This window comes from Chlamydomonas reinhardtii, chromosome 9 (assembly GCF_000002595.2).
Source record: "Chlamydomonas reinhardtii strain CC-503 cw92 mt+ chromosome 9, whole genome shotgun sequence".
NCBI lineage: Eukaryota > Viridiplantae > Chlorophyta > Chlorophyceae > Chlamydomonadales > Chlamydomonadaceae > Chlamydomonas > Chlamydomonas reinhardtii.
Genome location: NC_057012.1, coordinates 6,586,584 through 6,610,301, shown reverse-complemented (window position 1 = coordinate 6,610,301; position 23,718 = coordinate 6,586,584). Strand labels below are relative to the sequence as shown.

Sequence of the window (23,718 nt, the reverse complement as noted above, 5' to 3'; positions counted from 1 at the left end):
CCCCTCCCCTCCCCTCCCCTCGCGCTCACCTAACGCTAGGGCTTGTCAGCTCTAGTCATCAGCGGCTTCGCCACTACTAAGTGTAATTATTCCTCCCTCCCCTCCTCCTCCCCATCCCCTCCCCTCCCCTCCTCCCCCCCTCCCCTCCCCTCCCGCACCTGCTGCCTGGCGCCGCGAAGCTGACGTACTTGACGAAGCGCATGAGTCCCTCGTCCCGCAGCACCAGGTTGAGTGTGTTGGCGGCGGCGTTGACGTTGAGCACGCCGCTCTCCTCGGCGTCGGCCTGGAGGGGCGGTGGTGGTTCGGTGTGGGGGGCGGTTGTGATGAGGGGGCGGGAGGTGGTGGGGGTGGGTGGGGGTGGGTGGGGGATGGGGGTGGGTGGGGGAGGCAGGGGTGCGGTTGGAGGCAGGCGGGCAGGGGTGCGGTGATAGAATGGCGGTTCGTGCTTCCGTCTGCCAAGAAATGCGGAATACAAATACCGTTGACAAAACGTGAATAAGATTCGACATCTTGCAGCTATATTACACTCATGCAGTGCCGCGCTCTCTCACGTTGACGCGGTACACCTCCTCTGCGCCGCCCTCGTGCGCCTCCTCCTCCGCCAGCAGGTAGGCCTCGAAGCCGCCCACCTCGCCAGCCTGGGAGAAGTGATATGGTAGCCAGGGGGGGAGAGCGGAGGGGGGTGGGGTTGGGTTACATTAATTAAAGTTGTTGTACCCAGGGGAGGAAGGCTGCGTTTGGAACAGAATACTGCCATTGCACAACGCACACGCACACGCCCTGCAATGACCAAACCCCAACCCCAACCCACCATCCCAACCCCACCTGCCACTCCCCCGCTCTTTTGCATTGGGTTCGGTTTAGTTTGGGCTGGTATCTGCAACACTCCCCCCCACCGCCCCCCCACCCCCGAAACCCCACCCCCAAAACAGACACACGCCCCCACCTGCCAGGCGCTGGCTGCCTCGTCCGTGGCGTCGTCCACGAAGGTGAGCACCACGTCCAGTCGCGGGTCGGTGGTGAGGATGCCATAGTGGGCCACCGTGTAGTCCATGCCTGGGGGTGGGTGGGGCGGAGGTGGGTGTGTGTGGGGGGTTTGGGTGTGTGTGTGTGTTTGGGGGTGGTTGGGTGTGTGTGTGTGGGTGGGGTGTGTGTGGGGTGTGGGTGTGTGATGATGGGGGCAGGGAGGAGGTGGCGAGTGTGCTGGGAGGTGGGGTTACAATCATGATTCGCCAAGGAGATGGTAGACGGTAGGCAAACCCGGGGGAACAGCAATCATTACCGACGACGTCAGGGCGGGGGGAGGGCACACACCACAAATCCCACACACCACAAACCCAACGCACCACAAACCCCACACACCACAAACCCCACACACCACACAACCCCACCTGGCCGGAACCGCCGCGTCTCTCCCGCCTGACCCAGCATGGTGATGGAGGTGAAGGCCTTGAGCAGCCGCGCAAAGGCCGGCGTGCACAGCAGCTGCCGCCGCACGCGCTCCAGCAGCGCTCCCGCGCCCTCGCCCTCGCCGGGCTCGCCGGCGCCGCCGTAGCGGAGGTAACGCTGCTTGTGCGGCGGGCCTGTGTGTGCATTGCAACGTGTGTGTGTGTGTGTGTGCGTGTGTGCGTGCGTGCGTGCGTGTGCGTGTGTGTGCGTGTGTGTGTATGTGTATGTGTATGTGTGCGTGTGTGTGCGTGTGTGTGCGTGTGTGTGTGTGTGCGTGTGTGTGTGTGCGTGTGTGTGTGTGCGTGTGTGTGTGTGTGTGCGTGTGTGTGCGTGCGTGTGTGTGTGTGCGTGTGTGTGTGTGCGTGTGTGTGTGTGTGTGCGTGTGTGTGCGTGCGTGTGTGTGCGTGTGTGTGTGTGTGTGTGTGTGTGTGTGTGTCTTGGTGGCGCCGGCGGTGAACGCACAGCGGTGTTGGTGGTGAGTGTGGTGGTGATGGGGTGTGTGGTCGAGTAGGTGGTGCGGCGAGGTTGTAGAGCGCATTGGAGACACGCGTTGCGGGCCAGTTCCGTACCCTGCCCGACCCAACCAACACACGCATTGCGCTCATCCCCCAGCCGCATTGCGTGCATGCTCTCCCTCCCTCCTTGCCTTCCCCTTCTCTTGATCCCTCCCTCCCTCCCCCTGATCTTAGCCCTCCCTGCCCTTTTTCTTAATCCCTCCCCCTTCTCTTCTCCCTCCCTCCCTCCCTCCCCCTTCTCGTCTCCCTCCCTGCTCCTTCTTGCTCACCCTCCCATCCCCCCTCCCTCCTTCCACCTCCACCTCGCCATCCCTCCCTCCCCCTCCCCCCGCCTCACCCGCGGGCGCCCATCCGTCCCTGCATCCCGCCTCGTAGCGAGGCAGCTGTTTGGCGCCCAGCCGGTCGGCAGCGTCCTCGGCGATGCAGGCAGCCACGATCTGGGGGGGGGGCAAAGATTGGTACAGAGAAGGGGGAGCTGTAAATACCAGCCCCAAACTAAACCGTACCAAGCTAAAACGAGTGGAGCACAGGCGGGGGGTAGCGATGATTGAAGAGAAGCGATGTGCACCCCACATGCACCCGACATGCACCCCACACCCGCCCCCACAGCCACGCCCACACCCACGCCCCAAGCCCCCGCCCCCGCACCCACACCACGCCCCCACCTAGTCCCCCTAGCCCCCCCCCGCGCGCCCACCTTCTCCGCCACGCCCTTCTTGATGAAGTTGTGCAGCTGCACGCTGCCCTCCTCCGCGAACCGGGCCTGGATCTTGGGCCAGGAGCTCTCGTCCAGATACACCGGGTTGACCCAGCTGAGGAGGGGAAGCGGGGAGGGTGAGGGGAGGGGCGTGTGTGTGTGTGTGTGTGTGTGTGTTAAAGAGCACAAGGAAAACGTTGTGTGTGTGTGTGTGTGTGTGTGTGTGTGTGTGTGTGTGTGTGTGTGTGTGTGTGTGTGTGTGTGTGTGTGTGCTTGTGTGTGTGTGGGGGGGGGGCGCTTGACGGGGCAAGCAGGAAGCTTGCAGGTGGGGACGCGTACGCCCACGCAGTAGCCCCACAGCCCCACAGCCCCCCACAGCCCCAAGACCCACCGGATGAGCTTGCCCAGGTCCTCATCACTCAACGCGCCCTCGCCGCCTGCGCAGGGCAGGAGGGGCGGGCGCGCACACAAGTGTGGCCAGAGTGATTAGTTGGGCAGCCCCGGGGATGGGGCAGCTCCCCCCGAGCCCGGCCCACCCCCACACCCGCCCCCAGCCCTTCCCCCAGCCCCGCCCCCCGCCCAGCCACCTCCACCCCCCTCACCCTCGATGGGCGTGTGCGCCACCACGGCCTCCTGCCGCACCCGCTGCTGCAGCTGCGCCAGAGACGCCTTGTCGGCGCCTGTGTTGTGTGGCGTAAAACATTTAAGACGTAACAAGGCATGTGCCATGTGTGGACATGTGTGTGAGGCGGGGCGCGGAATATACCGGAAGTGAAGCGGCGTCTGCGGGACGTCTGCGCCAATGTGCCACATCCCGACTGGTGGGACAACGGGGGTGGGGGACTCGGATTCAACCCCCATCCCGCCTTCCCTCCTCATCGCATCACCACTAAAACCCCTTTCCCACCCACACATCCACCCCACCACCCCACCCCACCCACCCACACCCCCTCACCCTCCCACCCCCACCCACACCCCCCCTCCCCACCCCAACCACACACCCACACACCCACACACGCACACGCACCCTCCGGCGGCGTGTCGCCGTGGTACCAGCCCGATATGGACATGCGCGGCTTGGAGTCCGTGAACACCTCCTGAACACTGTGGAACGACACGCCTGGGGGGGCAGGGGGCAGGGGGCGATGGGGGTTTGGGTGTGGTGGGGGTTTGGGGGTGAGCGGGGGGCGGGAGTGGGAGGCAGCGGGGGTGGAGCGAGGCAGCAGAGGGAGCAGATGGTGCAGGTTGGGCAGGAGCAGGGAGGTAAGCGATTGGCGCGTAGGGAACATGGTTGGGTTGGGCGTGCAGGAGGGTGCACCTGGCAGAAGTACTAACACGCCTTTACACACGCACAACCACATACACATGCACAACACAGGACCCGCGCCGCCGCCGCAACCGCCGCCTCGCACCCCACACACCCGCAACCCTCCACCGCCGTCCCGCACCTCACACCCCACACGCCCACAGTCCCCACACCCCACCCACCCGGCGTGACGGTGAAGAAGGCCATGGTGTTGAAGGTGGGCAGGTGCGACACGGAGGGGTTGGGCGCGGGCGTGTGCTTGTCGCCTGCGCGGGGTCATTGCGGCTGTGTGAGGCAGGGCTGGGTGCGAATTGAGTATTGTATGCTTTCCCAAAGGCACTCCCCAGGAGCGGCCAAAGACATCCGAACCATCCGCCCCACAGCCCGGTCCCTGCCCGCCCCGCCACTTCCTTTCCCTCACTCGGCCTTTCCCGATTTCCCCTCCCATCCCCACTTGTGATCTCCTCACTCCGATCCTCACATGAACGGCCACACCTACCCCCCCGGGTCTTGGTTTCTTTGGGTTCGGGGTTGAAATAAACTACCCCACCCATTCCCTCTCACGCCTCCCCTCCCCACACACACCTCACCCCGCCGGCACCGCCGCCACCACCGCCACCACCACCCCATCCCCCTCTCGCCTGGCTGCAGCTTCTCCTTGCAGCGCGACTGTTTCCTTACGGGATTGGTTCACAGTTTAAACCGCCCCCCCCCACCCCCATCTCTCGCCCCCCCCCCTCACCGTCCACCAGCGGGAACAGCTCCAGCGCCCCACCGTCCTCCGCCGTCCAGGGCTCGTCGGGGTCACTCAGGTAGATGATCCAGCTGCGTAAAGCGGTTTGGTTGTTCGGTTGTTCGGTTGGGAGGTAGCGTGGGAGGGAGGGCGGCGGTTTTGGGAGGTGGCGGGGAGGCAGCGACGGAGCACAGACAGGGAAGGCGGGGTTCAGGACATTAGTCAGTGACCGGCACGCTGACACGCCCCCACCCAACCCCACCTCCCCGCGCTCCTTACCCCCGCCTCGCTCAACCGCACTCCCAGCCACCTTCCGCAGCCGCCTAACCGCCTGTGCGCCTGCCTAGCACTAACCGCCGCCACCAACCGCCGCCAACCACCGCCAACCGCCGCCGCCAACCGCTCTCTCTCCCCCCCACCGCCCGCCCCCACCTGACGCGGCGGTTGGCGATGACGTCATCGTGGCACAGCAGGTGGCAGCCGTAGGCGTACACGTTGCAGGAGCAGTCGGTGCGCGTGTGCAGACCTCCGCACCCGGTCACGGTGGTCACCATGGCCCGGAACTCGTCGCTGCGTGGTGTGCGCCGAGGAGGGGGAGAGTAGGAGTGCGTGTGTTAGCGTGGGGCATTGCGTGCGTGGAGGTTCGTGCTGTAGTTGTGTGTCGTCCCCTGCAGTGTGCCACGCCAGTCCCCCCTGCACATAAACGCCCCCCCACTTGCGATTTGATCACTCCGCTCTCCACATCAATGGCTAACCCCTTCCAGAGTCCAACCCAACGGCCCTCCCATTCACCCATCTCCAATTCCAATCCCACTCCCACTCCCGCTCCTGCTCCCCCTCCCTCCCCCTTGGTTTGGTTAGGTTTGGGCTGGTATATACAACCCCCTCCCCCGGCCCGCTCCCCTCCTCGACCTCTACCCAAACACACCCACCCACCCACCCATACACCCCCCTCCCCCTCCCACACACGCGCCCCCCCCCACCCACCCCCCACCCACCCCAACCCCACACCTGTACAGCGCCCGCTTGAGCTTCATGAGGCCGGGCAGCTTGGCGGCCGTGTCGGGATCCAGCTGGTCCAGATTGCCCATGTCGCCTGTGTGTGTATGTGTAAGTGTGTTTCGGGGTTGGATCCGTGTCTTCATGCATGCAGTCCCACGCGAAACGGATGGGTACGGTATGAGCCGTTTACCTGCACCCCACGCTCTCACCCTCAACCTCGCCCCTCCCCCACCGCTCTTGCATTGGGTTCGGTTTAGTTTGGGCTGGTATCTACAACCCCCTCTCCTCTCCTCCCCCGCCCCCTAACGCCGCACCCGTCTGGAACAGCTTGAACAGGTCCGTCTCCTTGTAGGTGGCGTTGATGTTGTTGATGATCTCATCGCGAACCTGTCGGGTACCGTATGCAACAGCAGCAAGCTACTCAGCCCTCAACTAGCGTAAGCAAGTAGCAGGGTCGACCCCATCGCACCCCATGCTCCCCACGGGCCTTCCGATGTGCACACCTCTTCCTCCACACCGCCACCTCCCCGCCCGTGTGCCGCCTGCACGCCCGCTTGTCTCTCCAATATCCCCATCGCCCCCATTGCCTCCTGGCCTGCCCCTGCTCGTACACGTGACCGCCCCACCTGTGCCCATCCCGGGGCCCAGCAGCCCACGGCCTCCATGTCCCGCGCCCTGTCCTCCGCTGCCTTGCCGCCCTGCGCCGTCACGCCCGCCGTGCCGCCAGACCACCACCGGGCGCCACGTATCCCAACAGCCCTCCCCTGCCCCACGCGCCACGCCCCTACCACAACCCACCCCACCCCACCCCACCCCACCCCACCCCACCCCACCCCACCCCACCCCACCCCACCCCACCCCACCCCACCCGTCTCCAGACTCTGCAACAACCGCACCCCAACCACATCCTCAGCACCCCCCCCCAGCCACCCACCTGGCGCAGCAGGTCGGGGTTGAAGGGGTTGATCAGCGTGGTGTGTTTGTACGGCTGCGCATTCTGGTACTTGACAGCCTGTTCCTGCGCCGTCGCCAGCGTCTCCGGGTTGACAATGCCCGGCTCCAGCGGGTAGCCGCCCGCGGTGCCCGCCGCCGGCGGCGGCGGCGCGGGCTTGAGCTTCTTAGCGGGAGGCGGAGGGGCCTCCGCCTCCACTTCGGCGTCGGCGGCGGCGGCGGCGCCGTTGGCCGTGGCTTCCTTTTTGGAGGGAGGCATGGCTGGTGGTTGCTGTTCTTCACAGGTGCGGCTGCTGCTGTGGGGCTAGGGCTGCCTGGGGCGGCTTCCGCAAGCTGGCACGGTGGCGCTTGTGTGTGTCTATGGGCCGCTAGGATGCAGCGGGCGCCGGCTCAAGGGCGCGACTGCTGCGCAGGCGCTGCTAACGACCGAAGCACTCCGGGACTCCCGCCGTCGGCGCGGGGTCGGGAGCGACGTGCCGCGGATGGCTCGTCGGGAGTTGGCCCCCGGTCGTGAGCGTCGCCGAAGCCCACGCGTATGCTATTAAGGTGTCAAGGGCGGTGTCCTAGGACTATAGAGCTGCGGTCGTGCGCTGTCGGCGCGTCACAAGTCTTGCAGAGAATGGTGTCGACGCAGGCGGCGCTTGGGGCACGAAAGTCGGGTTCTACGACCCAATGATGTCGCCCAGAAACTTTAACTTTGGTGTGAGTAAGCGAGTCAGTCACAAGCGCACGCAGAATGCTCAGCCGGCGCGTCGGTCGCGGTTTGTACCTTGTCCCGCCGAGCGACTGTTCGCCGCCCGATGCAGACCCCCATGCAGCCGAGGACGGCCAAACGCGAATGCACTAGTTACATAGAGTTGTTAGCAGTATCACTACAACTTCTACAAATTATGGTCAAGCTGGGAGCGGTATTGGAGCTTCCCACATCTTTTCTGTGTTCACCTGCTGCTTTTGCCACGTATCCAAACCGCATTGAAACGCGTAACTTTGCACAGATATATTTATTCATCGAACATCAACTTGCTTCGAAACCTGACCAATCGTTTTCACAACAGCCCGCACACAACCGCGCTGTTTGGTGGGCTGCTTATGCCACTGTAGCTTCTAAGCATATTTCTTGTTTGTGAGGAAAGCTGCCGGGCCTGGACCGCAGCTGGCGCGGCAGCAGCAGCATGCTGCAGCAGCGGGGTGTCACCTCGCAGCTCGCGGCCAGCTTGGAGGAAGGGGGACGGCGCGATCTTACAGAGCCGCTGCTTGCATCACCTCGCGACTCGAAGTCTGGCGGCCATGGTTTGGTCGGCCTGCAGCGTGGCCTCCATCCCCGCTCCATCGGCCAGCTGGCGTTTCGCCTGGCCCGCAGCCGGCTGGGGCTGCAGCTGCTCACAATTGCCGCATGCATATCGTGGATGAGCGCTTCCAGTTGGGCCATTCTTGTCAACAAGGTGAGAGGGGCCGTCAGATTCCCGGTGCGGGGAAGCCGGGAAGGGGCAAGGCGGCACGACACGCCGCATCGCAGGGGACCCATGGGACCGAGATGGCCCCGTGTACGGATGCCTCCGCTTACATACCGTAATCTCCAACACGGTTCCCAGCAGCAGCCGCAAAGTCCAGGTCTGCAGCCGGCGTATGCCTCATTCCAGCAGCATCAACGCCTGGTCAGCACAGGTGTCACAAGCTCCCCCCGCTGATGTCCACTGACGCCCCAATGCTTCTTTCCCACGCTTTTGCTTCCCTCCCACACCCCAAACACAATCTCTCTCTCACACACACTCACACACTCAAACACACGCAGCACATCATGGTGAACCTCAAGTTCGCCTACCCCTGCACCATCGCCTGGATGGGACTGGCCACTACCACCCTCGCCTCCCTCACCGCCCTGCACGCCGCCCGGCTACTGCCACGCCACCTCCGGATGGAGCTGGGCTTCGCGCCGCAGCCCGGCAGTAGCAGTAGCAGCAGCAGTAGCAGCAGTGGCAGTAGCAGTAGCAGCAGCGGGGCGCTAGCGGGGCTCAGCGCGCTCAGCGCGGGGGTGGGGGTGGGGTCTGGGGCAGGCGGCGGGGGCTGGGGGCTGCTGGGCGTGGGGCGGGGCGTGAGCGGGCGCTACTACCTGACACGCGTGCTGCCCACTGGCTTCTTCATGGCGCTCACCTTCACCACCGGCAACATGGGCTACCTGTACCTCACTGTGGCGTTCGTGCAGATGCTCAAGGTGGGGGCGTGTGGGGTTGGAGGGCGTGTGCGTGGGTTTGGAGGGCGTGTGGGTTGGGTGGGAGACGTGTACTGTATTTGTGGGGCGGAGGGGTTGCAAGGCTGGGGGCAAGGATTATTGAGCCAGAAGCTCAACTGAACTCTTCGAGCGCTGTGCTCCAACCCCGACAACCCAACCCCCCTTCCTCACCCACACCCACCCCAAAGCGCCTGCTGTACCAATGCGCCTGGCCACAGCTTCGCTTCTTCGTGATCATTCATAGATGTAAACCCCAACTCCATTCCACCTTGACTCCTGTGCAGGCCTTCTGCCCGGTGGTGACGATGCTGCTGCTGTTCGCCGCGCGGCTGGAGGCGCCCAGCGGCCGCCTGTGCGGCGCCGTGGGGCTCATCGCGGCGGGCGTGGCGCTGGCCAGCTACGGCGAGCTGAACCTCAGCCTGGTGAGGGCGGTTGGGCGGGGGTGCGAGGGCATTGGGGTTTGGCACGCCTGCTCACCTCAACGCCTGCCACCCTGCCCCCTATAACTTCACTTCCTTTTTGTCAATCATGAATGTAGCCCACCCCTCACCCCACCCCACCCCAGTCCCAACCCCCACTCACCCTAACCCCCCGCCCCCGCAGTTCGGGCTGTGCGCCATGCTTGTGTCGGTGGTGGCGGAGAGCGTGCGGCTGGTGCTGACGCAGTACCTGATGGCGGCGGGCGCGGCGCCGCTGCACCCGCTGGAGGGGCTGTTCTTCATCAGCAGCGCCTGCACGGCGGTGCTGGCGGGGCAGGTGGGGAGGCGCAGGAGGAGTTGGAGGCGGTGGGGCGGGAGGCGGGGCGTGGCGGGGGGCGGGGCGGGGCAGCTTTTGTATAATGCTGGACACAGAGGAAGGGGGCACGGTAGTCTACGCCGGTAGCAGCGGTATGGGAACCGAGGCACGGTGGATGCAGGGTTTGAGACACGTGAAGCCCACAGAGTAACCCCGTTGGTCGCGGCCGACACCGCACTCGTGTGGGACGTTGACGGCGGGAAGCCGGCGCGCAGCGCCAGCGCACTACCAGCAGCAAGCGTACGCCCGCCCCCGGCCTCCCTCCCGCCGCCCCTCGCGCCCCTCGCGTCCCTCCCGCCCTCCCCACCCTCCCCACCCTCCCCACCCTCCCCACCCTGCCTGCCTGCCTCCCGACCCTCAGGCCGCGCTGACGGAGTGGCCCCGCCTGGCCGCCGGCGGGCACTGGGCGCTGCTGCGGCTGCACCCCGGCTCCTTCGCCGCCGCCGCCTGCTGCGGCTTCCTGGTCAACATGCTGGCCATCACCGTCATAAAGCTGGCCAGCTCGTTGACGCTCAAGGTGTGCGTGTGCGTGCGTGCGTGTGTGTGTGTGTGTGTGTGTGTGTGTGTTGAATGAGCACAGAGGGAGAGGGTCGACTATCGTGGGCTTGGGTCCGGCGGGTGGCGGGTTGGCTGTGTATGTGTGGGGCTTGCGAGGATGCGTACGGTATTGCTGAGAGAGAGGAATGGCCTAGGAAGTTACGGATTGGGTACCGTATTGAACGAGAGTTGGGCCGGTCAAACTTCTCGCCTCTTCACTTCTTTTCCGTCTGACCCCCCCCCCTCCTGCCCTGACGCAGGTCCTGGGCACGGTCAAGGACGCGGCGCTGGTCACCATTGGCATTGTGTTCCTCAAGGAGCACGTCAGCAGCCTGCAGCTGGTGGGCTACAGCATTAGTATGGTGGGCTTTGCAGCCTACAACGCCATAAAGGCTCAGCAGCAGCAGCAGCAGCAGATGACAGGGACAGGAGGAGGGGCAGGCGGAGGAGGAGGTGGTGTAGGGGGAGGCGGGGCAGGAGCAGGCGGTGGTGGGAAAGGGTTAGGCGGGATGGGGGGAGGCGGGATAGGGGGAGGCGGGAGGAGCGGGGGGCTGGGGTTAGGCGGTCCGGGTGGGGGCGGTGAGGTGATGGTGGCGGGGCTGGTGGGAGGCGGCGGCAAGGGCAGCGGGCTGCTGCTGCCCTTATACCACGGCGACGTCAAGGGGAGATGAAAGTCCTGTAACAGTGAAAATGAAGTCCTAAAGTCACAGGTGGTTGCTACTCTTGGTAGTCAGGTGTGTGATGGGACAGTGTTAAGGCAGGTTGGTCTTGGTAGTCAGGTAGTGTGAGCCTGTGAGATAGTGCAGTTGCTGAGGGCCGGCAGCTGGGGCCAGGCAGGTTGGAGGGCAGGGCGGTGGAGGAGCGGTACGCAGGAACGAACGTGTACGGCGTCAACTGACTGCAGCTGACTGATTGCTACTACTGGCAGGGGCGTGACGCGTCACTCGTGGCGGCCTGGCGGGTGCCGCCTGAGGCTTGCCGTAGATATTGCCGCCGAACTCGGCCGGCCACTCGCCCTGAAGCGCACCATGGGCGCTGGCTCAATTTCCCCGGTGTACTGTCACCACCATTCTCGTATAAGTCAGATCCTAAGCCTAGCTCACTACCGTTACATATACACAATGCCCGGCCAGAACGTTAGCTGGCTCGAGGACCGGAAGCTCGAGCGGTCCGAGCACCGCTCGACTGACAGCCTACCAGCGTCGCTCCGATCCAACGTGTTCCTTACGACCACACCCAATCCATATGCCAACCATGCGCTGGCCTCGCTGGCGCCGCACCTGGGCAAGGGCAAGGCCGGCCGCGCGCCCTGGAAGTGAGTGGCTGCAGCAGTCTGCCGCGACAGTCTGGCTGCTGTCCCAGGCCCTGTCCGTTGCCTTACACGCTCTTGTCGACGCCTCGCAGGTACTGGGCCCCGACCGTGTGTGTGTGTGTGTATGTGTGTGTGTGTGTGTGTGTGTGTGTGTGTGTGTGTGTGTGTGCGTGTGCGTGTGTGTGTGTGTGTGTGCGTGTGCGTGTGTGTGTGTGTGTGTGTGTGTGTGTGTGTGTGTGTGTGTGTGTGTGTGTGTGTGTGTGTGTGTGTGTGTGTGTGTGTGTGTGTGCGTGTGTGGGCTTGCATATCGGCATGTTTGTGGGCGGGCGGGCGGGGGTAGCGGGGGTTGCAACTTGCAAGGGTGGATTCGGCTGAAACCGGCATTTATACAACGACAAGGCCTGAAGCGAAATGATGCGAAAATAGAGCGATAAGAGGGCGTCAGCTTTGTACAGCTGCAAAATGGGCTGTGCCCCGCAGCATCAGGGCGGACTGACTGCAAATCGGGTAGACGGCGGACGATGGCCCCACGTCAAGGGGAAGAGAGGCATTGACCTTGCGGCTAGCATGGCCACTGTGTGCATATTCACACGCCCCGCCGTTGCAAATTGTTTGCCATCTGCTGGGGTCTGGGTGTCAGCTGCACCCTATGGGACCCCGCCAACCTGCCTCAACACTGTCCCATCGCACACACATGCACACGCCAGCACGTGCCTGCTGCTGCCACGGGCTGCCAGACGTCAACAATTGACTGCAGCTGACGTCAACAACAGCTGAGTGCTACTGGGGCAGCCTTCAGCCCCGACTGGGTGCCATGGAGGCCATGCCCAATGCAGACCCTGAATTACCGTCACTATCTATTATCTACAATTATACGTGACTTCAGCCTGCAGTGTTGATAGCAGTATGCCACCCAGGCGTGTGCAACGCGCGCCAGCGGAAGACGCGGTTGTAGCACAGCTCAAAAGTGACCTGCAGTATCTTTCAAAAACGCGCGCGAGGCAAGACGTGTCAGGACGAATTGCGCGGCTGCGCGACATTACTTGCTTTGCAGAAAACAACAGTTGCGCTGAGGTCTCGGCGCTGCTCGCCGCTGCTTATGGCGCGGTCGGCCGCAGCATTCTCGGCACCGATGGAGCGAATCGGCACGTGTGGGCAATGCTCGGCGCCTTGGTTTATAACGAAATCTCCGCCCGCGCCAATGCACAGCTGAGTCTCGCCATGCTGCGTGCGGATCTTCTCAGCCTATTTGCACAGATATCCACAGCACTGGGTAATGAAGGCGATGGCAGCGGCGCTGCCGGGCCGTCCACCGGCGGGCACGCAAGCGCCATCCCGGTCAAGGCACAGGTGGAGATTGCCACCCACATGGCCATGATGCTGGACCGCCTGGTGTTCCCCGAGAATAGCGGCCGTGCCATACCGCTGTCGGATGTGCTGAGCGCTCTCGAACGCAGCCAGGTGCTGGAGCACCTGTCCGGGGCTATCTTACGCCTGGCCGCATCGCTGCCGCCGGGGTTGCGCGGCACCGGAGACCCCAACGCCGCCTGGGATCGCTGCACCGGCGCCGCGGACCTCGGCGCGGCAGCCGATGCCGAATTCGACTGGGCCTGCCTGAGCCGTGCGATTAAGGGGCTGTCGGGGGTTCTGCAGCTGCTCATCCTGTGCCGGGCTGAGGAGCTCGACGCCCTGGTACCGGCGCCGCACCCAGCCGTCCGGGAGCGGATCCCCGAGACCGTGCACTTCGCCACCCAGGTGCGGCCGCTGATGTCCGGCCGCAGCGTGCAGCTCTTCAGCGTGATGGCGCTGCAGTCCGCATGTCTGGGCGCACTCGCGGCGGCGGCGGCCGGCCGTGCTGCTTCTGCCACCACCACCACAACAGCGCCCTCAAAAAAGGCTCCGGCGTCGGCACCAGTGGTGCCCGGTGCCCACCCGCTGCGCCTGGATGCAGACCCGATGCCGGCGGCCGGGACGGCGTTTGAGGGGTTTGGCGCATCTATCGTGTGGGCGGCCGTTGCCGTCTTCCACGTCACCTCCTGGGGCTGCGCCCAGCTGCCAGTCGCGCAGCCGCCGCTCGACTACAGGCCGGCCTGGTCGGCGGTGTCACCAGCGGCACCGGCAGCAGCAGCAGCAGCAGCAGCAGCAGCAGCGGAGGCAACAGCAGCAGCAGCAGCAATAACGCTTTGCAAGGGCTCCACCGTCACGGAAAGGAGCAGCAGTAGCAGCGGGAGCTGCAGCAGCGGTAGCAGCAGGCCTCCGCTGGGCGGGCCCGCCAAGGGAGGGGCGTCCGCGGGTGTGGTGGTGCCGTTCCGGGCGCTGCCCGTGTTCGACCTGGTCCGGGCCGCGTGGCGCGACCTGTCACGCCCAGACGGCAACGGCAACATCATCGACCGCCACGGCGTCGTCCGGATGGCAACGGTGCTGATGGTACGGCTGCTGATGGAGCTGCGGCCGCGCCAGGCGGCGGCGCGGCTGCCGGGGCTGTGGCGAGAGGTGGTGCTGCCGTCCATCGCGCACGACATCAGCGCGTGCAGCATCTTGGCGGGAGAGCTGCTGCGGCTGCAGGTGCACGCGCCGCCGCCGCCGCCGCCGCCGCCGCCGCAGCAGCAGCAGCAGCAGCAGCAGCAGCAGGGGGGAGCCTCGGCAGCTGGCGCTTCGCCGCCGCCAGCAGCAGCAGCAGCAGGAGCAGCGTTGGCCGCCAGCAGCTACAGCTGCTACAGCCTGCGGTGCGCGCTGGACGCGGGGCTGCTGCCGGCGCTGGAGCGCTTCCTGCGCAACGGGCGGGCGTGGGCGGCACCAGACGGCAGTAGCGGCAGCGCCAGCGGGCCCGCCGGTAGCAACGGAACCCCAAAGCTCACGGTCAGGTCAGCCAGCCAGCTGCTGAACCGGATCAACATCGTACTGCGCTACTCGGGCCTGTGGCCGGCGGCGCTGGCGTACGCGCCGCCGGCGCAGGTGGTGGGGCTGGTGGTGACGCTGATGGCGGCGGCGCGGCGGCTGGCGGCGCTGCCGCCCATGCCGCAGGAGCTGTCGATGGCGGGGGCCATGTCCATGTACATGCGCGGCGGCACCTCCCTCAGCATCCTGCACGAGCAGCTGGCGGCGCTGCTGGAGCAGGCGCTGGACCTGGCGCAGGCGGCGGAAGGTGCAGGCGCGGCGGCGGCGGAGGGCGCGGCACCGGAGGGCGCGGCGGCAGAAGGTGCAGGCGGAGCAGCAGCAGGCGCGGCGCGGGCGCCGGAGTCCGGGGGTGCAGGGGCGCCATCGAGCCCCAGCAGAAGCAGAAGCAGGTGTGGCTACCTGCGGCTGAACAATGCGCTGGAGGCTCCGCGGCCCGCGCCCATGCAGTGGGAGTGGCTGCTGACAGCCGGCAACACGTCTGGCTCGGAGGCGGCGGCGGCGGCGGGGCAGCGCGACTGGCTGTTCTCGTTTGCTGTGCAGCAGTGGCTGCCGCTGCTGATGGCGCGTATCTCAGAGATCCTGCTTCCGCTGGACGTGGGCATGCGCAAGGTCGAGGTGCCGCCGCTGCCGCCGCGGGCCGTGCACCTGGCGGTGCTGCTGCTGCGGCTCTGCGCGGGGCTGCTGACGGCGGCGGCGCGGGCGGCGGCTGCGGAGGCCGCGGAGGCGGGTGCGGCGCCGCGGCCGCTGCCGCCCGGGGGCGCGAGCGGGCGCAGCACCAGCGCCGGCACCGGCACCGGCACGGGCCATCGGGCGGAGGGTGTCCGGGTCTCTGTGGCGGTGCGGGCCTCGTGGCGGGAGGCAGCGTACGAGCTCACGCACGGCTGGCAGCTGCAGCAGCTGGTGGACTACGTCGCGACACACACGCAGCTGTGGGCCGATGATAGCAGTAGCAGCGGCGGCGGCGGCAGTAGCAGCAGCAGCGGCGGCGGCGATGGTGGAGGCGGCAGTAGCTGTGGCAGCAGCGGAGGTGGTGGTGACCAACATGGCGAGGCAGAAGGCGCCGACGGCGACGAAGCTGAAGGCGGCGGCGGCGGCGGCAGCCTGGAGAGCTGTGTGTTGGATGCGCTGGAGGCAGTGTGGGCGCACCGGCCTGAGTGGGTCGTGCAGATGCTGAGCATAAGGCTTGCCGCAGCAACCGTCGACTACCGCACTCCTGCCGGCGGCCGTGCTACTGCCGGCGGCGCTGCAGCAGCTACTGCCGGCGGCCAGGCCGCAGCGAGGGCGGGTGCTGCATCGAAGGCGGGGGTGCTGATGCCGTTGCGGCAGCTGGCGGCGGCGCACGGCAGGGCGGAGCTGGTGCTGGTGATTGACGAGGGCGTGGCAGCGGTGAGCCCGGCGGCTATTGAGAAGTCCCCGACGCTCCCGCCTGCGCCGACACTGAACTGCAAGCACCAGCTTTTGCGGTGGGTGCTGCGGCGCCGTTGCGGTGACGCGGCGCAGGGTGGCAGTGGCGGCGGCAACGGCTGTTGCCTGCCCCATGCCTGGCGGCTGCTGTCGCCGTACGAGGTCCAGCAGCGGTTGGTGACTACGCTGGCGACGGCGGCGGCTGCGGCTGTAGCACCGGCCGCGGCTACCAGCGCAGGGGCGGCCAGCGGCACGGGTGGCGCCGATGCGGGCTCAATGGGGTCTGCGGCGTCTGCGGGGTCCGCCGCGGCGGCGGTATCTGCTGTCCTGTGCGCCAACCCCGACTGCAGCAGCCTGGACGGCCCGAGCGCGCTGGTGCCTCCGGGCGGCGGCAAGACGTGTTCACGGTGCCGTGCGGCCCGCTACTGCTGCGGCCTGTGCCAGCTGCAGCACTGGCGCGAGGGAGGCCACGACACCAGCTGCCCAGGCCTCAGGGGCTAGGCCGCTGGCGGTGCTGGGGCCAGGAGCTGGGGTGCAGGGGGTGCTGGCCGCAGCAGCGGAGCGGGGGGCCAGCGGCGGGTGGGGCCAGGAGCTAGTGGGTCCAGGGGCGGGTGACATGGTGATGCATGGGTAGCATGGCCCTGGCTGTGTGCCACAAGGGGCCTGTCGCCGGCATCACGTATGCGGTGTGGTCAACTAGAGCGCTGCGGGAACTTGGGTTTGCATTGGATCAGGGGTCAGAACGAGAGGATGCCAGAGCCTCCAGCAAGCTAAGGCCTTTGTCATTGACATGCACTGTGATTGATGCACGCAGTTGGCTAGCGCATGCACGTGAATGGTGCGAGCGATTGAAATATTTTGGAGTACGGTATGCATATTATTCATACGATATATGTGAATGCAGGAGACCGGAGCGGGTGCGAAAGATAGCATGCACGGATACCGGCTGTCCGGATACCGGCTGTCCGGAAGAGGCACGCGGCAGTCCTGCCGGGGGGCGCGCCTTGGATAGTGGTGCAGGGCCGGCGTGGCCGTATAAGGAACATGCTTCATGTGTGCGTGTGCGCCGTACCCATATTCAATGGAGTAGTCTGGTACCAGTCAACACTTTTGGTGGTATGAGGTGGAGGTTGCTGGGCGCAGTTGCAGACGAGGCAAGTGGGCAGTTGCATGGGTTAGTTGACTGGCTCGAGTCCTCGGCGCGGCTATGCGTTCGGGTTGGTGACAGGACGACGCAGTCATTAGCGGCGCGGCGGTATTGGAGTGGGACTTGAGACTATTTAAAGGCATATTCGTGGCAAAGGAGGGGCGTGCCGGAAGTGAAGTGAACGACACAACTTGAGAGGCTGTTGTGTAAAGACCCGACAGACGCATTCTGCGCAAGCATTTGATGACAGGCGCGGGGGCAGGGCATCATCAGAGCCCTGATGCTGATCTGGGTCGGGCGTAGCTTGGACTTGACAGGTTATGGCATCGGCGGGCCCAGCAGCTCGATGCTCGCAAGACTGGTCTTCACGTTGGGGTCGTCAAGGGATTCTCAGAGTAGTCTTAAATAGAAGATACACCAGATGGATAGCCGAATTACGCAGATGAGATGCGTATGATACCACAGGACCACGTCGCAGGGGCAGACGGGTTACGAAGAGTCGCGCACGGGGTCGATGCGACCAGGCGTGCGGATGCGGAAGCCGGGGCACAGGGGCCCGCTGAAACGGAGGCTCGGGCTGAAGGCTGATGCCTCAATCACTGTCGCGCCTTGGCGTTGGAAACTTGCGGACAGGCTTGCTGTCAGGGGAGAAGACTAGAAGAGCCCTGGAGGGCTGGGAGACTGTTCTTCCGGTATGAGCAAGGTTCGTGCTTGTCATTTACTCGTGGCGTATTACAACGGAGTGCCGGGTTAGTTTCTTGGCGCTCCGGAGCGGTCCTATATTGCCCCGGGCACCTTCCACCATCGCGATTGGCGCAGGGGAGCTAGGCCTGGAAGGTGCAGGGGCCAGCTTCCACTCAGACTTTGCCCTCATACAGCGTCCCCAAGCAGCGCCTGAACTACCCCCTGCTTGCGTCGCTATTTAGAAATGCGCACCGTAGCTCAAAGAACGCCCCAGGTCCACCAAGGTCACGGGTCGAACTAGGGAAGAGTGTGGGCAACAATGCCCAGTCTCCATCCTTCAAGCCGCCCGGTCTCTAGCCGTCTCCTCAAACTCTAGGCACGCAAACGCTAGTGCCGCCTAACATATCAGACAAAAGCAAGCGCGCTAGGCCCCCGGACTACGGGCATGGGCGGCGGCCTAAAGACCGTCGCCGCGGCCAGGGTAGCCGAAGGGCCGAACCGCATATAATGGTCCGCGTCAACGAGCGCCCATTGGGGAAACGCTCCTACCGCTTCAACCTAACCAATTATCGTATTCACACGTCGCCGTAGGACTCGAGCAATCAAGTCCCCTATATGCAGCTAGCTTCCGCAAATCCATGCCCGGACTGTCGTCGACAGACTGCAGCCCATCCCTCGTTATGCCACATTCTTATGTACAGATGTATGTGCAAATCACACTCGCGTAGCCCTGTGCCCTCTGGCCGCGTACTGTCAGGGTCCAGGGCCTAGTTCTACCGATGCCTACGTCTCCTCCTCGCCGCGTCTACAAACACTGCTCAGACCGGCCAATACCATCTCAGTGGTCTCCGTACGACCATATTGTATCGTGCCCACATCTCGCCGAGCACTTGGTGGCAGTCCACGTTCCTGCCCCTTCCGTCACGCACACCATCGTGTTACGGCCTTTCCTTATGTCTCTCCCTTCCTTTCCGCCGTCTAGCCAGGTGCCCGAGGCTTACGTGTGATTGCCTCATGTACTCGTTTTAAAATGCGCTCTCAGGTTCAACCGCCGGCATACACCCTAGTCGTGACCGCGGTGCCTCAATGCGTGCGTAGCCCCGCGTGCGGACTGAAGTGCCCACAGCGCGCTCGGGCGGACACGCGATGCAATAAGCGTCCGGACAGCGCTATGCGTCGGCACACGCGAAGCAGCTACAAATTTGCATCAAGGGTCAAAAAAGTAGCTGCGGCACCCTTGCGCAACGTTAGCCACCTGCACAATCATGCCCACCCAGTCCCACCCCGCCTCTGTAAACTCAGTAACTTCAGAATCCCCGAACTCAAACCAAACCCCCCCCCATACACGTTCCCAACATGCCACAGTGAGGCCTACCTCCTGACCTCTTGAACCTCTTTAAGGCCCCTATCATACTCTCACTCAACCGCTATGCGCCCATGCGCTCCCTGGAAGCTATAGGTCGCCGACAAGGAGCACCTGCACGCTCTGCTGTGCTAGCTACAAACACCAACATGTGGCCCAACTCTTATGAAACACCCGTCAGCTTACTTTCCAGTTGCCTGCCTCGCAGCACCCCCCTGCTCTGCCACAATGCCAGGTCGTTGCCACTCCCTCGCGGCAGCTCGTTATACGGTGTAGGGGCGTGCCTGTCTCTGACCCATGGAGCAACAAATAAATGGCCACCTCGCTCAGGCTCTTAGACTTCTACGGTATCCAGGGCACCCCCACCCCCACATTAAATTCCACTTTAGAAAACCCCTGCATGAACGGACTTAGCCTACAGCAGCAGTGTAATTAACCCCAATCACGAAACGTAGACGGTACGGGAAACAGCTATGGCACGGCATCATTCCGTCCATGTAGCGCTGCATGCGTAGCCCGAGGTAAACGAAGCAAGTTCGATAGTGTAAAGCGCGCATGGTCCGGACATGACCGGAACCACGTGTATACCTCCACCTCCACGCACCGGGCCAATCATCAACTCACCCGATGCAGGTACGTACGGTAAGCAAGAAGCGCATAACCACCACCGTAGTCACCGTCACAGCCAAGGTCACAGCGCCGCATTATCAACAAGGGTAGGCGCCGAGGGTTATCTAGGTGGCCGCCGCTTTGCCAAGGAACGCACGGGCGTTACCAAACAAGTCTACCACCAGCGGTTGTGCACGCTCGCCCACGCGCCCTTGGCTCCGCCGCAAGCGCCGCTGATGAGGCCTGCCGCAACGCCCGCGACCAGCAGGGCGGGCGCCAGGACAGGCAGGGCCGCACTGCCTGCGAGCAGCGCGCTGTGCAGGCCGGCCATACCTGCAGCCTGGGCAGCCGCCGCCGCCACCGTGCAGCCCACCGTGACCGCCGCCGGCGCCATCGTGCCCACCGCGGCGCCAACAGCGCCACCAGCAACCCCACCGGCCACCTGTACGTGTGTTCGTTGGCGAGTGGCAACATGCGCTATGCGTTAGGCTTTGTGTTATCCTTTGCCGCGCAGCGTTCACGCACGGCAACTCGTCGGCAACCCCTGCATCTACGGCCATTCATGGCTCAAGCAATCAAGCACCCAGCACAGCCAAGCAATCTTCCAAGTGAGCTCCTTCAGTTCTATCACAGCAGCAAGTGTAAGCTGGGGGTTCTATCGCCACCCTGCCTGCCGGCTGAGAGCTTACGTAAGTAATGTAAGGCAGCGCACATGAAACTGATCTCGGTATATCCGGTAGCTTTTGCAGTCTTCCAGCTCACCTGGGCGGTACCCTCGTCCGTGATGCCGGTCGCCTTGACAACCGCGCACCCCACGCCGTAGCCGCCGACGCCGGCAGCGACTGTAGTGGCCGCCACACTTGCCGCACCCAAGCCACCAGCCACGAAAAGTCCCTGCCGCCTGCTGGCAGCCTCCGCCGCTTCTGCCTCGCGCTTGGCCTCCTCCGCCGCAGCCTTCCTGCTGGCTTCCTCCGCCTCTGCCTTGCGCTTGGCTTCCGCCGCCTCTGCCTTGCGCTTGGCTTCCGCCTCCGCAGCCCGTGCGGCCCTCTTCTCAAATTCTTCCATCTTCTCCTGCAACACAACAAAAATGCGGTCCAAACACTGCGCTGTGGTTGCGTGCTTGTGTTTGCCAAGAACACACATGCATATGGCGGTCCCCGCCATACGTCACCACCTAGCTGCCGATGGAACCAAGCGCACATACACCCAGCACGCACGCCCCCCGCCGCCATCCTCGGTATCCATCCCCGGGACCCGCCCCTTTACCCACTTCCCCCTAAGCGGGGAGCGTTTCAGCCCTGTGAATGACAAACCCCAAACCAGGGCTTGCATCTTCGGGGAGCGGCAAGAAACGGGCCCCCAAGCAGGCCCTTGGGCGAGAAAGATTGGGCGTGTCTTACTTGGGGTGCATTCTCGCCGCGCGGGCTGCATCGTCCGCTCCCTGAATCTCGCCAACTACCCCTTCCCGGGGGCCTTTGGGGGGGGGCAGAGCCCCCCCAAACGCTGAAACTTAGGCATTTTCGGGCCCCTGCTGGGGCCCTTTTCTCGCCAGCCGCGGCGGCCTACCCCAGGAAGATGCAAGCCCTGTCCCAGACTCCACGCTCCACAGTCTGAGGCCGAACAACCTCATCGCCCGGACATACCCGGGGTTGGTTTCCACAGGCACATAGCCAAACCAGGTGCCTATCTAACAACGAAAAATGTACCGTGTTCTGAAGGCGGATGCGGGCTAGTTCGCGCGCAGATGTGAGAATCCTGTATGGACACGGTTTTGCTCCCGGGCGCGCGGCGGGGGTCCCCTGGTCCGCCGGTAGGGCGAACGAAGTCAGCACACCTATTACCGCCGGTTTAGATCCGGCACACCGCCATGCAACGCCGTGTCTACTCCGACTTTCGTTGAGCACCTTTCAGGGCTGCGCAATGTTTGCCATGGGCCCCGCCTGAACACTGTAACTGACCGTGATAATAATGCGCCCCGCTTGCTTCGCCCTGCTGGCCTGCCCTGCCCTGCCCAGCCCCTGCCTTGCGGCGCTGCTGCCCTCGCCGTCTTTCTTGTCCTCCTTTCCTTGCTGCTGCTGGCCCGCCTACCGTCAGGGCGATGAAGAGCTCGCCGGCGAAGTGGGAGCAGTTCTTGTTGACCAGGCTGTAGTCCTCGGCCGCAAACTTCTGGGCGACCTGCTGGTAGACCTCGTGCAGCCAAGCCGCCTTGACGCCAGACGTCCTGAACCCCATCGGCTGGGGCAGCCGGGCGTACGTCTTCCTGTTCTTGGTGTACTGTCCAGGCCTGCGGTGGGTGAGTGAATGGAAGTAAGTGCACGGCGGGTCTTGGAAGGAAAGGGCCGCTGAAGCCACCGCCCGCGCCCCTCGCCAACCCACGCACCAGACCGGCGGCCGGGGTGGGCCCGACCAGTTCGAACCCCTGCCCGGGGCCGGGGGCGCTGCCATAGCCACACGCACGCCGCAAACTAGGGCGCTGCATTCGTATGGCTATGGACTTCGCGTATCCACCCCGCCCGTATGTCGTACCCGCCAGAACGCAAGCCCACCCAAGTACGACTCCCGCCTCAAAACGGATGTTGTGACCTACTGCTGCTGCCCCATTATTCGTGTATATCAACCGCCGTATGTATACCAACCATACGGAATGTGCCTACCTGCACTCCGGGCCTTTGGAGCCACTGAACTCATAGGTGATGCAATCGCCGGTGCACAGCGTGACCTCCAGCAGTGTGTGCGTTGCCTCCTTCAGGCCGCCGTTGATTCTGTCCGATGCCCCGAGGGTGAAGATGCGGGCCATCCACCTGACGCCGTTCCAGGTGAACTCCAGGGCCTTGTTGAGCATCCGTGCATCCAGCACTTGGAAGGTCGCAACGTGCTGCTGCAGTAACTCATGTAGGTTGCCAGCCTCGATGAACACGCTCAGCCTGTAGCGTACCAGCAAAATATGGTACATGCATTGCCGTGAACCAGGCGGTGCGTGTGACTGTATGTGCCTGAGTGCAGCCGGCGAGCCCCAGACGCAGCACAACGGGATTCAAACATGCCTGCTGTGCCACATTAAGCGCACGTCAAGCATGGGAAGGTCCGTTCTGGCATCACGGCTGGCGGGACATGTGTCCGAGCAGCAGAAGTGTCGGCCCTTGTCGGCACATGCACATGTGCCCTACCTGCCAACGTGCTAGGGTAAAGCAACCCTACTCTTCGGGTGGTAAAAGAATCATGGATTGTCCTCCATGGAAGCCGCCACGTCTAGCATCGCATCGTCGCTTACTGATGCTTGATGCTTGAAGGACGTGTGCCCAGGGGGGATTCACCGCCGTCCGGGGGTTTCCCCAGCCAAACCCGCACGCAAAGGAGGCCAGGGGACGTCGCCCCGAGCAAAATGCAGAGCGGGACACAAACTCCGCCACTTCATGTATATGTGACTTGCATTCTATTGAAGCAATAGCGCTTGACGGCAGGCTAAAACGTGCTCGTCGAGGCTCAAGTCGCGAAATTGACCGAAGCCAACATCCTGCATAGGCGTTGTACTTAGGCGTTATCGATTGCCGTCAACACAAGTACATGCATAGGTGTAATCAAGCTACTGTCTGGCCTGATATGGCGTGTCCTGGCAAACTCGACAATTACATGTTTGAGGTCGGCCCCGGCTCGATTCGGTGTCCCGGGGTTACTCTAATGACCTTATATGTGGTATAAGATGCTAAAGGAGCGGTATTGGGGTGGGGACGCGACCGGCCCGTAGGGCCGCCGAGTGGATGGGACGCGCTTGCATGAATCGCTGTCCCCATGCCGAGAGTTACCACGCACGAATGGCATACAGCCCGCCGAAGCATTTGAAAGACCCGCAAATGACACACATTACGGTATACCCGGCCGGGAGTAACCATATACAATACACCCTTGCAGCGTGACTTACGACAGCCGGGAGCGGGTGCCGCGGGTTTCGGGGCATTGCTTATTAGAATAAGCACATTCGTTCCCGCCCCCAGCCCCATGGTCACCGCACCTGTCGGTGTTTGGCCGACTCATTGCCCGGCATACGAAGACGTCATCGCGAGGCATGGCCACCTAAGCCCTGAGGCG

General features: G+C 64.1%; 4 protein-coding genes across 4 annotated transcripts in view; 2 read left to right on the top strand and 2 right to left on the bottom strand.

Moving 5' to 3' along the window:
- CHLRE_09g408464v5 (uncharacterized protein) overlaps nucleotides 1-7,374 on the bottom strand; it is an 8,606-nt gene extending 1,232 nt beyond the window's left edge. Inside the window, exons 1-15 of the mRNA XM_043066220.1 lie at nucleotides 6,637-7,374; nucleotides 6,017-6,089; nucleotides 5,712-5,796; nucleotides 5,133-5,270; nucleotides 4,710-4,792; nucleotides 4,150-4,233; nucleotides 3,689-3,781; nucleotides 3,264-3,341; nucleotides 3,053-3,098; nucleotides 2,662-2,776; nucleotides 2,302-2,401; nucleotides 1,392-1,583; nucleotides 947-1,056; nucleotides 552-638; nucleotides 159-283 (exon numbers count right to left, since the gene is read on the bottom strand). Coding sequence (XP_042921516.1) covers nucleotides 159-283; nucleotides 552-638; nucleotides 947-1,056; nucleotides 1,392-1,583; nucleotides 2,302-2,401; nucleotides 2,662-2,776; nucleotides 3,053-3,098; nucleotides 3,264-3,341; nucleotides 3,689-3,781; nucleotides 4,150-4,233; nucleotides 4,710-4,792; nucleotides 5,133-5,270; nucleotides 5,712-5,796; nucleotides 6,017-6,089; nucleotides 6,637-6,912 — 1,685 coding nt within the window. The 5' untranslated portion in view covers nucleotides 6,913-7,374. The remainder of the gene's footprint in view (nucleotides 1-158; nucleotides 284-551; nucleotides 639-946; nucleotides 1,057-1,391; nucleotides 1,584-2,301; nucleotides 2,402-2,661; nucleotides 2,777-3,052; nucleotides 3,099-3,263; nucleotides 3,342-3,688; nucleotides 3,782-4,149; nucleotides 4,234-4,709; nucleotides 4,793-5,132; nucleotides 5,271-5,711; nucleotides 5,797-6,016; nucleotides 6,090-6,636) is intronic.
- Nucleotides 7,375-7,534: 160 nt separating this feature from the next.
- CHLRE_09g408428v5 (uncharacterized protein) lies at nucleotides 7,535-11,210 on the top strand. Its single transcript, XM_043066219.1, has 6 exons — nucleotides 7,535-8,095; nucleotides 8,446-8,865; nucleotides 9,168-9,305; nucleotides 9,487-9,639; nucleotides 10,040-10,195; nucleotides 10,476-11,210. The coding sequence occupies exons 1-6, from the start codon at nucleotides 7,826-7,828 to the stop codon at nucleotides 10,884-10,886; spliced, it is 1,548 nt and encodes a 515-aa protein (XP_042921515.1). The 5' UTR covers nucleotides 7,535-7,825; the 3' UTR covers nucleotides 10,887-11,210.
- A 1,184-nt stretch (nucleotides 11,211-12,394) lies between these two features.
- On the top strand, nucleotides 12,395-17,760 carry CHLRE_09g408400v5 (uncharacterized protein). Its single transcript, XM_043066218.1, has one exon. It carries the CDS (start codon nucleotides 12,749-12,751, stop codon nucleotides 16,328-16,330), a length of 3,582 nt encoding a protein of 1,193 aa, XP_042921514.1. The 5' UTR covers nucleotides 12,395-12,748; the 3' UTR covers nucleotides 16,331-17,760.
- Nucleotides 17,761-17,892: 132 nt separating this feature from the next.
- Nucleotides 17,893-23,334, bottom strand: CHLRE_09g408350v5 (uncharacterized protein). The gene is made up of 5 exons (XM_043066217.1): nucleotides 22,800-23,334; nucleotides 22,287-22,556; nucleotides 21,721-21,916; nucleotides 20,395-20,703; nucleotides 17,893-20,074 (listed from the first exon to the last, which is right to left on the bottom strand). Exons 2-5 carry the CDS (start codon nucleotides 22,472-22,474, stop codon nucleotides 19,808-19,810), a joined length of 960 nt encoding a protein of 319 aa, XP_042921513.1. The 5' UTR covers nucleotides 22,475-22,556; nucleotides 22,800-23,334; the 3' UTR covers nucleotides 17,893-19,807.
- Nucleotides 23,335-23,718: the final 384 nt, after the last annotated feature.

What these genes read in the sequence shown, in the direction of transcription:
- CHLRE_09g408350v5 (XM_043066217.1), bottom strand. Translation starts at nt 22,474, where the DNA reads ATGCTCAACAAGGCCCTGGAGTTCACCTGGAACGGCGTCAGGTGGATG. An exon ending in AGCTCTTCATCGCCCTGACG is followed by an intron (nt 20,704 to 21,720) that starts GTAGGCGGGCCA and finishes GTTGTGTTGCAG; the next exon opens with GAGAAGATGGAAGAATTTGA. An exon ending in CGGACGAGGGTACCGCCCAG is followed by an intron (nt 20,075 to 20,394) that starts GTGAGCTGGAAG and finishes ACACACGTACAG; the next exon opens with GTGGCCGGTGGGGTTGCTGG.
- CHLRE_09g408400v5 (XM_043066218.1), top strand. Translation starts at nt 12,749, where the DNA reads ATGCTGCGTGCGGATCTTCTCAGCCTATTTGCACAGATATCCACAGCA.
- CHLRE_09g408428v5 (XM_043066219.1), top strand. Translation starts at nt 7,826, where the DNA reads ATGCTGCAGCAGCGGGGTGTCACCTCGCAGCTCGCGGCCAGCTTGGAG. An exon ending in GCGAGCTGAACCTCAGCCTG is followed by an intron (nt 9,306 to 9,486) that starts GTGAGGGCGGTT and finishes CCGCCCCCGCAG; the next exon opens with TTCGGGCTGTGCGCCATGCT. An exon ending in CGGCGGTGCTGGCGGGGCAG is followed by an intron (nt 9,640 to 10,039) that starts GTGGGGAGGCGC and finishes CCCGACCCTCAG; the next exon opens with GCCGCGCTGACGGAGTGGCC.